General features: G+C 39.6%; 1 protein-coding gene across 7 annotated transcripts in view; it reads left to right on the forward strand.

Annotated features, from left to right (window-relative positions):
• The window catches only part of si:ch211-196i2.1 (collagen alpha-1(I) chain), a 104,512-nt gene that overhangs the window by 29,174 nt on the left and 62,778 nt on the right, over positions 1–12,560 (forward strand). For 4 of the 7 annotated variants that reach the window (XM_037116558.1, XM_037116559.1, XM_037116561.1 and 1 more), the window contains 5 exons: positions 3,045–3,192; positions 3,379–3,537; positions 5,124–5,316; positions 7,786–7,920; positions 8,369–8,449. In XM_037116558.1, coding sequence (XP_036972453.1) covers positions 3,045–3,192; positions 3,379–3,537; positions 5,124–5,316; positions 7,786–7,920; positions 8,369–8,449 — 716 coding nt within the window. Of the gene's footprint in view, positions 1–3,044; positions 3,193–3,378; positions 3,538–5,123; positions 5,317–5,497; positions 5,543–7,785; positions 7,921–8,368; positions 8,450–12,560 lie in introns of those variants that run through there. The other 3 variants (XM_037116562.1, XM_037116563.1, XM_037116564.1) reach the window with 2 other exon arrangements.

Raw genomic sequence — 12,560 nt, forward strand, 5'->3', positions numbered from 1 at the left:
AGAGAGACATCACAGCTGAGGTGCTGTGCACCTCTGTGTCCTGTGAGGACACACTGCTAGGAAATCTTTCATGAATAATGACCAAATTCAGCTTATACTTAATATTAAGATAAATGTCTGTTGCAAGTGTGAGGAGGCAAGAGGAGAGAAAATTATCAGAATGATTTAAAGACAGAATCAGAGTTTTTGTTTTGGATTTGACCAGATGCATATGTTCATGTACTGTATTTGAGTTTGCGGGTGTGTGTTAGGAAATCCTTGGGCACAGCTGAGGTCACTATAGAGAAATATGAGTAGCAACTGTCCCCCCAAATACTGTTCTGTGGTGATGGCATTTCCAAATATGATGCCCACAGTGCGCCATAGGAGCTTTGAATGAATGCGCCTCAATTGAGGTGCATCAGTTTTCGCTTTCAGTGCATATGGCCCATTAGATAGGAAGTGCAATTCAAGAATACCGATTCGAAACGATCAGCATCTGATTTGAGTGGATTGCAGGATAACATAGTCTTTCTGTTTATAGTCTTAACGCTCAGACCAAATCCAACAAAACAAAAACAGGCCCCGCCAGGGTTTGTTGGGAACAATCCCTCAAGAAGACTTCAGATAAGTGTTTCCTTTGGCTGGGTAGTCCTCCCTATAAAGACGGAACTAACTAATAGAGTGGTCTTTCAACACTAGCATCTGCTACCACGCTGTGCATTTTTGATCCTTAAATCAAATCACGCCGTTCTTCACCTTTAGCTCTCTATGCCTCTGTTTAAAAAACAGCATTAGCAGCAAATTATTAGATTAAAGACTGAAACTGAACTTCACAGATGTTTTGTTCATCACCTGTATTTCTTGTGGCCTTAGATGAATGAAAAGTGTCTATCCTGTCCGGTTATTGTGCATCTGATCCTTTTTTAAAACTTCAGTACTACCGTCTTGTTTAGCTACTTAGCAAACTATTTGACCTCACATCCCTCAAGATTGTTAACTGAAGGTTAAAAGTGCAAAGCAAACCATTATTCCAATCATTTCTTTTCACTAAGTGGTTCTCCTCCATATATCTTTGAGGATTCCTGGAAGGCTGGTGTGTTGGAATTTTTAGTGCGACACCAGATATGCTCCCTCAGTGCCATTCCCTGGGGCAGTTGAGTGTGACCAGTGATGTGTCTGGCATTGCTGTCAGGATGAGTGTAAAGTCTCTGATGGGCTGATAGACCAAGATTCATTTATTGAAGTGCTTGAGAGGAGTAGGGTTTAATCTGCTGTAGCAATCCCATATCTGTGGAAAAGGCCCTGAGGCCATCTGAGCAGTTGAATCCCAGAAGTTCATGTTTTATTGCTGCTATTGTAATCTTCAGGCACCCTTGCTTATGTACATTACTTTAAAATGGATGCTTTTTATCTTTTTTTTTTTTTTTTTGTCTTTCATGTTGCTTAAATGCACATTCTTTGTTGTTTTAATTAATTTCAGCACTGCCTCTTACTTAATGACCTTGACATTTAAGTTGGGAATGATCTCAGTAAGTTCCCAGGTTAGAGGGTGCACAACAATACCAATCTTTGAGTGGTGACTCAATTTCTCCAAATACATTGAAGAGCTTTATTTGTAATCCTCATAAGGAGTCGTTAAAGTGCAGGATTAGTCAACAAAGCCCACCTGTGGGCAGGAGATGACGAATGGCACTTTACCTGCACACATGGAGTCAAAGTTAAGGAGTCTCCTAATACTTACTCTGATGAGCCAGTAAAGCCAGTGAGTGAGTGGTACAGCAACGTTTTTCACTGTAGGGCACTACAAATAGGAATTTGTAGCTGCCCTCTGCCGATTTGGAAAGTAGTGGCCCCGTAAGTGTTTTCCGCTTTACAATAATTCCGTCAGCGGTCTGTTCACAGCATGTTAAGGTTTTTCCTAAGTGCCAGCAGTGCTGCAGATGTTTACTTTCTGGGTCCCCTAATCCTGCTAAACCCACATCGAATGGCCAAATGTTTGTGAACACCCAAACATTACACCCTATACTTTGGGTGGGCAGTCCAACCAATAGATAATGACACAATCTATTTAATTGGAATTCAGGGTCTAAATTGTGATATTTTCTCTCAGTTTTGAAATGGCCTGTAGATTATAGCTAGACTTGAGGGAGCCTATGTATTGCTCAATTTGCCCCTCTAAAACATACATTACTTAAAATGAGTTAGGGATATTGGAATATTTTAGTGTTTCACTTGATTGTTTATTCTTTGACATAATTAAACAACAATTTTATTCTGTGTTTTGTGGATATTTTTTAGTCCCCAAAAATATTGCAACACATTTCATTAGACTTTAATCGATATGTGCACCTGTATCCCAATATCCTTAGCTGATATTGAGTAGTGTATGTTGCATAATTTTTTTTCACAAGCTCCTCATCCGCCATACTGCTAATTATGATTCATGTTGCATTATTTTCAACGCATCAACCAAGGAGGAGCTATCGAGTTGGCTGAATCATTATCTTGTTTGTTCACGTAGTATGGATCTACTGGTCAATTTATCCAAATACAACACCTATGGGTGTTAGATGGGGTTGAGGTCAGGGCTCTGTGAAGGCACACCATTTCTCCATGGACCAGGTTTTCATATATGGAGGCATTGCCATGTTGGAATCTGACAGGTTCTTCCCAAAACTGCTTCAACAAAGCTGGAAACACACTATTGTCTAAAATGATTGCATGCTGTGGTATTGAAATTTCCCTTTATTAACTCCTATCCAAGGGCTTTATGAAACCAGCATTATGACTCTCTAACCCTCCTGTGAGGCTGCTACTTATATTAATTAGATAGATGAAAGATGAAGTTGTAACTGTCTCTCTGTCTCTGTTTGAAATGAAATTTCCATTGAATCACTGGGCCCTCCCCAAATCTGCTTTCCTCACATTAAGGTGTACCAAAACCACTCTGAACATTTTGGGGAGAAGTGGCTTCATTATGAAACAGGCTACATTTTAGTAAACCAACAATAACACAATGTTATTTATTTATTTATTTTCTCTTACTAACTCTCTCACTACAGATGAGGTGAACATTCTAGAGGAGATCTCATTTCAGCTGTCGAACAACAGTAACGCCTCTATGACTATGGATGACAGCAGGTGTCCGGTCCTACAGGTGGGACAGTATTCCACCTTGGCTCTCCCTCTTCAACAGCTCCTCACTGATGGGTATAGTTTCATCTATATCTCTTAACCTCTTTATTATACTCCATCATCACTGTATGTTAAGTTAAAGCTGTTGGTACACTTTATTTTGTCACTGGTCATTTGAAAAAGTGCTGTTCAGTCAGTCAGCTATACATGCTCAACTTTAAAATGCCTTATGTCGATGTCTGTGACTCTGTTTTTGTTTAGGTTTGCAGATGAGTTCAGTTTGCTGGTACAGCTGCGGAGTCCACAGAGAGATGAACGCAGTGTCTTCACCATGCTCAGCCCTAACAGCCATGTTATGCTGCAGCTGCGGATCAGTGCTAATGCTGTCATCTTCATAGGAACACAGCAACGCCACTACGAGTGAGCCCACTTCTTAATTTTTCTTGCATACTTCAGACTAAAAATTTAGGGTAGGATATTTAGTATGTATTTTGTGCTGTTACACCTCTTAAAGCTTTTATTTATGATTTACTGGCTAAACTTTTCTTAAAATCTACCAGTGGGATGACAAAGTATAAGCATTTTACTTCTATGCATTACTCATCATCCAAAAATCCACACGTCAAAAGGTGATTACAACATCCATCTCAGGTAATTGAGAGTCATTCATGCTCATTCCTGCCTCTTGCCATAAATTTCATGCAAATGGGACTGTAAGCCAAAAGAAAGCACTGTGGCATTGTATTTGTTTGCAGCATGTGTATTTTTTAAATTGTGTCTGGCAGTCTCTTTTTTAAAATGATTTGTTAGGCGCCTCTAGGCAGATTTTGCCTCAGCAATTCATCACTGTACCTTAGCAGATGAAGCTGGGCTAAAAGATAGAGACACATAGATATTGTACTTGTCATGTATTGTTTGTACATGGTTGATTTTATTTCTTACCTTGTTTTTGCTTTAAAGCAGCATGTCTATCAACAATGTTCATTGGTGGCCTCCACCTCTGAGGTTTGATGTCAAGAGGTCAAGCAGAGAGCTTGCTAGTTGGTCATTTAGTCCACTGTGTAATATTATATATCAAAGTCCGAACTCCACTGATTTGACCCATGCAAAATCTTTGTATTTGCAGATGTTGGGTAGCATGTAAAAAAACCAAAAAAAACATATGAGGGCGAAAATAAAGCCTTTTGCTGCTTTATTGGGACCTGCATGAAGTCTGAAATTTTTTAAATTATAAATTATTAAGACACAACTGAACTGAAGTGATGTCACTTGATTTGGTGCTGTTTGGACATCATTTCTGGTTTGCAGCATTGATTTTTGATTGTTTCCTTTTAAACTGTAATGTTACAATATTATTAAGCTAAAGCTAAATTGGTGGAGTAAACTCTTAACATTGAAGATGAAATTACCTTGTATAAAATCACTCAAGACTTGTCTCCAGCTATTTAGATCTATGATATTTTACCTGTCTTAACATCTTTTTGTTCCTTTATATCTTTTAATCAATGCAACGCTGTCAACACACTGTATTCCATCTGCCTAGCACAAAAGCACAGTTGGCCAAAATTAAACACCAGCTGGCCAAATTTCTTTCTCAAGAGCTGGTTGAGTTAACTGTCTGCCAACACATTCGTGTAACATGTTAATATGGTGATAATCTGTTTAGGTATATGTTGTGAACTTGCTGTGGAATTCTTCTGCACCCAAAGTGAAGAAGTCTATTAATGGAGCTTTTATTAAAAATATTTGATCCATATTCTTTTCCATGTCATGTATGTTTGGTTTGTGAAGAAGCAATATTTGTATTTCAATAATTCTTTAGATTTATGCAAGCCCAACACAATATCAAATGGAGCTGTCAGGGATGTTCGTTGAGGGACACTTAATCAGGCCAACTCACTGCACTAAAATCACTTCATTTAATCATTTTCTTTGACCTTCCGCTTGAACCTTGAAATCCGGAAAGAAAGATTGATTACATTGTGACCCGTGTGTCTCTCTGTCAGGTTCCCAGTCAGCAGCTTGTCTGATGGAAGGTGGCACCATGTGGCTGTCAGTGTCTCCTCCAAGCGGCTGGCACTGTATGTTGACTGCTCTTTGCTGGAGAGCGTGGACTGGGTGTACCACGGCATTGGGATCAGAACTGATGGACTGCTCATGGTCGGAGGAATCATTGAGGGTTTTGAGACTCCATTTGAAGTAAGAGACTCTGCAACCTTCTTTTTCCCTTTTTTTATGTTATTCTCCATCTGATCATTAAAAGAGCGATGGGATATTAAAACACATAAAAGCCACCCTGCCCATTAGACCATCATATATACTCATCAAACCCACACCCTATTCCCATTGAGTGAGTTTTCCCATTTCTTTCTTTTTCAAGATGCCCAGAAGCTGAATTCACGTACCTCTTTTCTACTAACCTCAGGTCAGACTCTCAGCTGACTTTACAATATCTGAATGGCCTTGTTGGATTTTAAAATTGCTACTTTTAGAATCTGTTCAGTTGTTCTTTGTTGCATATGTGTCTACTAACAAATGATATTACCAGATGGATATGCAATACCCAGCTGATGTATTTAAAACAACGGTTTCTTGGGTGAAAGCCACATGTGTGTAGTCCAGTTCAGTCCAAAAAGACAGAAAAGACATGATTGCTCATCGTTGTGGCGCATAGACAGACAGAGAGACAGACACACACACACACACACGCACACACACACACACACAGGAAAGAACCCACAAGTAGATATTCCAGCCCCTTGGCCCCGACCACATTCCCTTTCATCAGAGACAGAAAGATGCATTGCCCATAATGCTTAGAAACCCTCTGTTTGTTATTATAAAGTGTTTGTAGAAATCCCTGCAACCTGCACTAACCTCAATTACCTCCCAAGCACCAGTGTTACATAAAATTACAGAGGAAACACTGATAAGTGTTTGTACAAAGCATAAGTTCATTATTCTGAAACTGTCGCAACATGAAGACATCTCACTTCCACTTGAAAGCTCTTTAACCCTACCTGAGTTGTGTAATGTGTCACAAAAAACCCCACAAAATTTGCATTTATTCTCATCATCATTATATTATTGCTAAATGGTAATGCAGTTACTAACCAAAATAAAACCACATGTGCATTCTTGAGGTCATGAAAGTGATGAATTCATGTCAGTCCTACTACCTGGTTGATATATTGCTCACCTCATGACTCTGTATCCCGACACAGTCATGCTGTAAATGCATGTCTGTTGTTATGCCCAGACAAGCTGTGGACCCATTTGTAAAAACATTGCACTACTAGTGATTTGAATGTCTACAGGGTACATTTAAGTGCAGATTAATTTGAAAAGTCATCATTAAGTTACCTTCTATGGTGCTTTATAATCTTTTTCAGAAGAGCAAAATGTGAAACTCCTCCATTAAAGGCTGATTTTGAAGGCCCATAATGCACCTGGCTTTGAATTGTGGACATGCTGTCCCAGTTATAATGATCACTCATGTAGCCTGCGGATCAGAGCAAGCTCTATCACAATGGGGGTTAGGAGGACAGTTATAGAAACAGCATCTGGATTTGTTCTTAGCACCAGATAAAATGGATTCTCCATCGCCTTGTTTTTCCTGATGACAGCTTTTTACTGAGCCCCAAGGACAGAGCACTTCCTCACTCAGAGGTGGTGACAGTCTTGTCTCTGAGCATTTTTCTGTGTTAGGCAGTGCTAAAACATACAATACTGTACTTTGCTTTTATGTGTCTTGCCTATGTAGCATTTGTATCTCTTTAGTCCTCCACTCGACTGCAAGATGGCTGGAAGACGGTTGGCTTGATTTTAAGCTGAAGATGTGATATAAAAAAAACCTGCACCCTGTTCAAGTGTGGCCTAACAAATTCATGCTGTAATCAGTCAAAAACATCCTGTTTATTTGTATCCTGCTAATTAGGTTGGAAACTACAAAAACTGCAAAAGTATTTTCCTGGATGAAGTTATCTTAATTACACTTTGTTCTTTTTTTAAAATAAATGAAAAATTAGTTGATTAGAACCATAGATCAGCATGTGATTACAGTTACATGACGTTGCTGTGTTGGGAACTATCCCAGCATGCACAGGGCTGCATATTAATGGAAGTTAGTCTCATTTTGTGTGTGTTTCTGCATTATTATGGGTTTGATTTTGTTCTAAATTGTGCTTCATAATGTTTCCACTGTTTATGCACTGTTGAACATAAGATATTAACATTGAATGTGGTTGGTGGGGGTTCCCAGTAGAAGTGCAAGTAATAATCATAAGCTTGCTATGAAAATGAAACTTAAAAAACAACTTTAATTACATGAACTATTTTCAGCTATGTGAGTTCTGCAGTTAATTACTGAAGTTTTAGTATTCAATAACAAATTCCCTCTCTAATATCAAATTGAATGCCGTATGTTCTTGTTTTGTTAGACTTTTAGTTGAGTTGAGTTTATGCTGTGTTACTCACAGTATTTATTGAACTAAAAGTCATAGAAAACAGCCAGATATTTCTGGGGGTTGCCATCTGAAAAGTACCAGATTTAGTTTTTTTGCAGAAAACATTATCTCTGCAACATTATCTTTCCATATACAGCAAATAATTGTTAGATTATACATAATTTGACCACGCTCATTGTATATGATAATTCTGTCCCTGCAGGGTCATCTTCGACAGCTAACCTTCCTGATGGGTGACCCAGATGCCGCCCAGCAGCATTGCAGCCATCACCCTCCCCACTGTGGCGATGCCGCCCCTAAGCCTCCCCGCTCCCCACGCGTCAGCAATGCCTTGGAGGTGAGAAAAGATAGATGGAAAACAAAAAGTTCTGGTTGTATAATGTGTGTTTTACACACACACACACACACACACACACACACACACACACACACACACACATGCATTTAGGAATATTCATCTAATTTCTCCGTACTGTTCTGTTGACTAATGTAAACAGCGAGGCTTTGACATGTCACTGAGGTGTTTAATGTGAGGCCACATGTCTTTTGAAGCTCAGACACTTTGACTCCTGCAGTTAATACTTTAACAGCAGAACCTGTTATATACTATGAAGCATGATGAAAGATCATCTGAGGATTTAGAGCAAAAACTACACTGACTCCTGTGGTTTTGATCCAGTCTGGTGAATTTAATAACCACAAGTGTTTGGTTGTTCATTGGTTTTGCCCTGAACTGTGCTGTGTGGTTTTTAAATTTAGAAGATGTCCCCTCTGTTTCCACACAGAATGTACTTCTGTCCTCAAATGACCTGGAGGACCTGCTGGGGAATCCCAAGGACAAGTCATTTTTGAGCTTTGGCAGAAATGTAAGTAGGACATAGACTGCTGAGAACCATTATGATTCTCAATAAGTACTGAAAACAAACACCTCCAAAAAAACACTTTTATGCCTGGTTTCACAGCTGCGTCCTAGAGAGAGTGTGGGCCACTGACAAGTTGTCATGGTGATTATACACTATGTAGCTGTGGACAGGCAGGCAGCTACAGTCATATACCAACCATTGGTCTTGTTTTGCTGGATTCATTTTTTTCTGCCTTTGTCTGTAAAACCACCAGTCCAGCGTCTGTCATTAATTAGCACTGCGGTGCAGCGCCTCAGGCGTCGGAGGCACCAACTAGCCGTCCCACCTCTTGTCCTTGGCTGACTAGTCCACTTTGCATGACCCTTTGTGTTTATGTGAGTGTGCGTATGTGTGTGTGTTCTTTAAGACGCCTGAGTGCTTGACCTGTCTGTGTCTGCTCACTGGTCTTTGTTATGTGGCTTTAAAAGGGTTCATTTGGGTGCTGAAGCTAAATGTCTGTTTTGATGAATTGTAGCTTGGGCCTCATGTCTTATGGTTTTTTATTTGAAAACCATCCGATAATTTAGTGTTATTTTATTTTAAATATGAAATGAATGGGTAAAAAATCTGATCTAAAATTCCAAGGATGGATTTAAACTTTTGCAACACAACCACTCTGTAATATTTTGGTTTTATTATTTACTGGGTATATAATGAGCAGTCTGTTTTTGTCCCCACACAAAACCTCCTGTAATCTGTGGTGATCATCACTGTATTTTTTTGGGACAAAACTTGGGATTTACCTTTTTTCCCCACATTTTTTGACATCTTATAGACAAAATGATGATCAACTAATAGATAAAATCATCTTCAAATCCAGGGGCAGCTGTAGCTCAGTGGGTAGAGCTGGTTGGAAGGTCGCTGGTTCAAATCACAGCTCTCCCGGGCTGAGCTGAGCCGCATGTTGAAGTGTCCTTGAGCAAGATATTGAACTTGCAAGAACCAAATTGCTCCTGGTGTGCAGTTGGAACCTTGCATGGCAGCCATCAGTGAAGGGCCCTGCAATGAGCTGGCGACTTCTCCAGGGTGTATCCTGCCTTCGCCCAGAGACAGCTGGGATTGGCTCCAGCAAAAAACCCCACGACACCATATAGGGATATAGCAGTTACAGACAATGGATGGATGGATCTTCAGATCGATTAATAATGAAACTAACTGATTGTTGCAGCACTTAATCTGTATTCAAAACAGTCAGGAACATCTTTTTAGACACAACTGTTGCATTACTACATTACTTGTGAAACCAGCAACAGCAATGGAAGCCGCACAACATTTGAGTGGGGGCTGTCAGTGCTATGCATCCTGTGTGTTCTAAGATCTAATAAATTGAGCACCTGAACTGGAACATCTTCAGCAATGACCCGACATTGCAATAATGAATGCAATCAACAAGTCCAAGGAAAACTGGTTAGACACTCTGGCCAGTCCACAAAAGCTGAAGTGTGATGAAGGTGCACATCAAATGTTAAAACGAGAGCTCCAAGCAGGGCTGAGGTAGTATTTCACATACTGTGGCTCACTTTAGTTTTCTTTGTGACGGTGCTATGACAGAACCATAAGTGGCTGACACTGCACAACAGTGACAATATTGTCCATCTCCTGCCTTTCTTCTTGCTTTCTGTTCTTTCTGTTACAGTGGAAGAAAAGTAATGCCACTTTCTCTTCTCTGTCAATGTTTGTGAGGATATGGCCTTCTTGTATGAATAAAATCTTTGTTGGAATTGTCAGTGGTAAAAACCAAGGGTTCAAGGGTTGAATGTTTACATTCAGTGTGGAGACCCATCTTTTTAAACAGTCACTATACATTATACAATGTCTTCATGGTTGATTGAAGTCAGCACATTTCTTTTTTCCAACTTTCTGCCTGTACTATCAAATCAGCCTGCCCTCCTCTCCAAATGTATTAGGCCACAGCTTTCCCTTTAAGATCCCTCAGTGTTAAACAATATTCTGACCAAATGTCTGTTTGAAAAGAAATATGCCACATTAAGAAAGTAATGATACAATTTAATTCATCAGCTAGAACTTGATGATGTGAATATTTTAAATGGATCAGGACATCTGAATCCACATGAACTAGCTTGTTCATTCAAGAATCTGTTTTGTTATGACTACACACACTGCAATATAATCAATCCAACCGAACAAATTACAGCCCCTGAAATACATACAGGTGTTTACACTGGCACTTGCAGAATAAACTGTGTTTCTGGAGTCTGCATTTGAAATGGAAACAAAGCAAGGGCTGTGCACTTGGCAATGAAGGAAAGGCAAAGCTGGTTTGAATTTACATTTTCATGTAAAAAATCAGAGGGGATCTGGTTCTCTTTACAGTGTACAGTAGTGTACAGCTAGAAAGCACGAGGAGTAAAACATAGCAGACCATATCATGTCGTGCCAGCCCCATCAGGCACACAGTTTATCCATCAGGATGGCATTGGGATGCCTTTGTGATGATGCTGATGACAAAGACGTCTCCTGCTGTTTTGTGTTGGAGAGAATGTTTGCAGGAACAGGCTGCACCAAATCTGTCTTAATAGTTACTGAAATATCTTAAGTGGGCTGCATCTCATTCTCATCCTGAGTTCTTCATCTGTTTCTGTTTTTCAGTTTTTTATTGTGTCTGAATGTGTCTCTGACTCTATGTCTGTGTCTCTCTGTCCCGTTTTTTACATGTCCATGTCTGCATGTATCTGTTTGTTTTGTCTTTGTGTGTTCAACAGATGGTCTCACTCTCCAAATATCCTTTTTTTTTCTTTAAACTTTTACATGGCTTGATTAGAAAGCAAAACTTACAGAGATGACAGGAAATGGGATGAGAGAGAGGTGTGATGACATGCAGCAAAGAACCACATGCCAGGCTCAAACCCTGGGCCTTTCCAGTCACCACAATAAATGTTGGAAATGTGCATTTCTGTAAAACACATGGAAAGATTTCTTTATGTACAATATTGTGCTTATTGTATGATTACGTTTAGGCTCAAAAACCATTTGGTTAGAGTAGGGACATACTGTGTTTTTCCTTACTTGGTGTTGTTGCCTCAAACACTACTGGAAAACGTCCCAGTGTTTTGTCAGATGTATCCAGTGATTTCAAACTTAGAAATGTTGAGACACTGTTTCGAACAGTGTTCTGTGACTTGGCAGTCATCTCTCACTTTTATCTCACCTAGCTGTTTGGCCAACACCATCCATTCTAAACCCTAACATAAGTCAGTTTATATCCTTTTAACTTGAATGTGGTGTGAAATGTATTTTGGAAATATCAATATGATATGTATGACATACAAAGTTGATTGTATCTGCAGTGTGAGAATCTGAAAATACCAACTTTTAAATCCATGACAGGGTTGCTCTTAAAACACCAACTATGAATTTAATAGTCAGGCACATACCCCCTTGTCATTTTAACAATTTGTTTTTTGTACTGAGTAAAAAATATGAGATAGACCATATGTCTTGAACTACATATTCCCTGAACATGCTACAGTTGTAGTATTGTTGTTACTGTTAACTCTTTGCTAGACAGTGAATAAATGCATTTCCCGAAATGTAAAACATTCACTGTTTCTAACCTCTCAGATGAAATGTTTTATATCGCAGTCAAGTGAATATCTACAGGTTTTGGTCTACTTTTGATGGCATTTTCTGAAATATTGTGGAGAAAATGACATTGTGAATGCGGGAGTGATTTCGGACATGTTCCTTGTTTCCCTGCAGCCTGTTTCTCATTAACTCCATACAGACCAGACCATGTGGAGGTACAGTCGTCCAGTTTCTGGCTCTCCTCAGAATCTGCACATTTAAAGAATAAAACAACACCACTACATTAACAAGATCTATTTTTCTTTCGCTGAGGTCTGCTGCTGTCGTCTTTGAAGCGGAACATTTCTGACTTTGGGGCCATGTTGTTGGGGTTTCCTGACTTTGATGCATGCCCTGTCTGGGGCTGGCGGCTCCCTTGACAGGTGCTCTCTTTAGAGACATGGCACTCGCCCAGTTAATCTACAGCGCCTCCAATGTGCAATAAGATGTTAAACACTCCTGGAGGTCAGGGACCTTAGCTAAACATGTA

The sequence above is a fragment of the Acanthopagrus latus genome, chromosome 12, assembly GCF_904848185.1.
Source record: "Acanthopagrus latus isolate v.2019 chromosome 12, fAcaLat1.1, whole genome shotgun sequence".
In the NCBI taxonomy this organism is placed as follows: Eukaryota; Metazoa; Chordata; class Actinopteri; order Spariformes; family Sparidae; genus Acanthopagrus; species Acanthopagrus latus.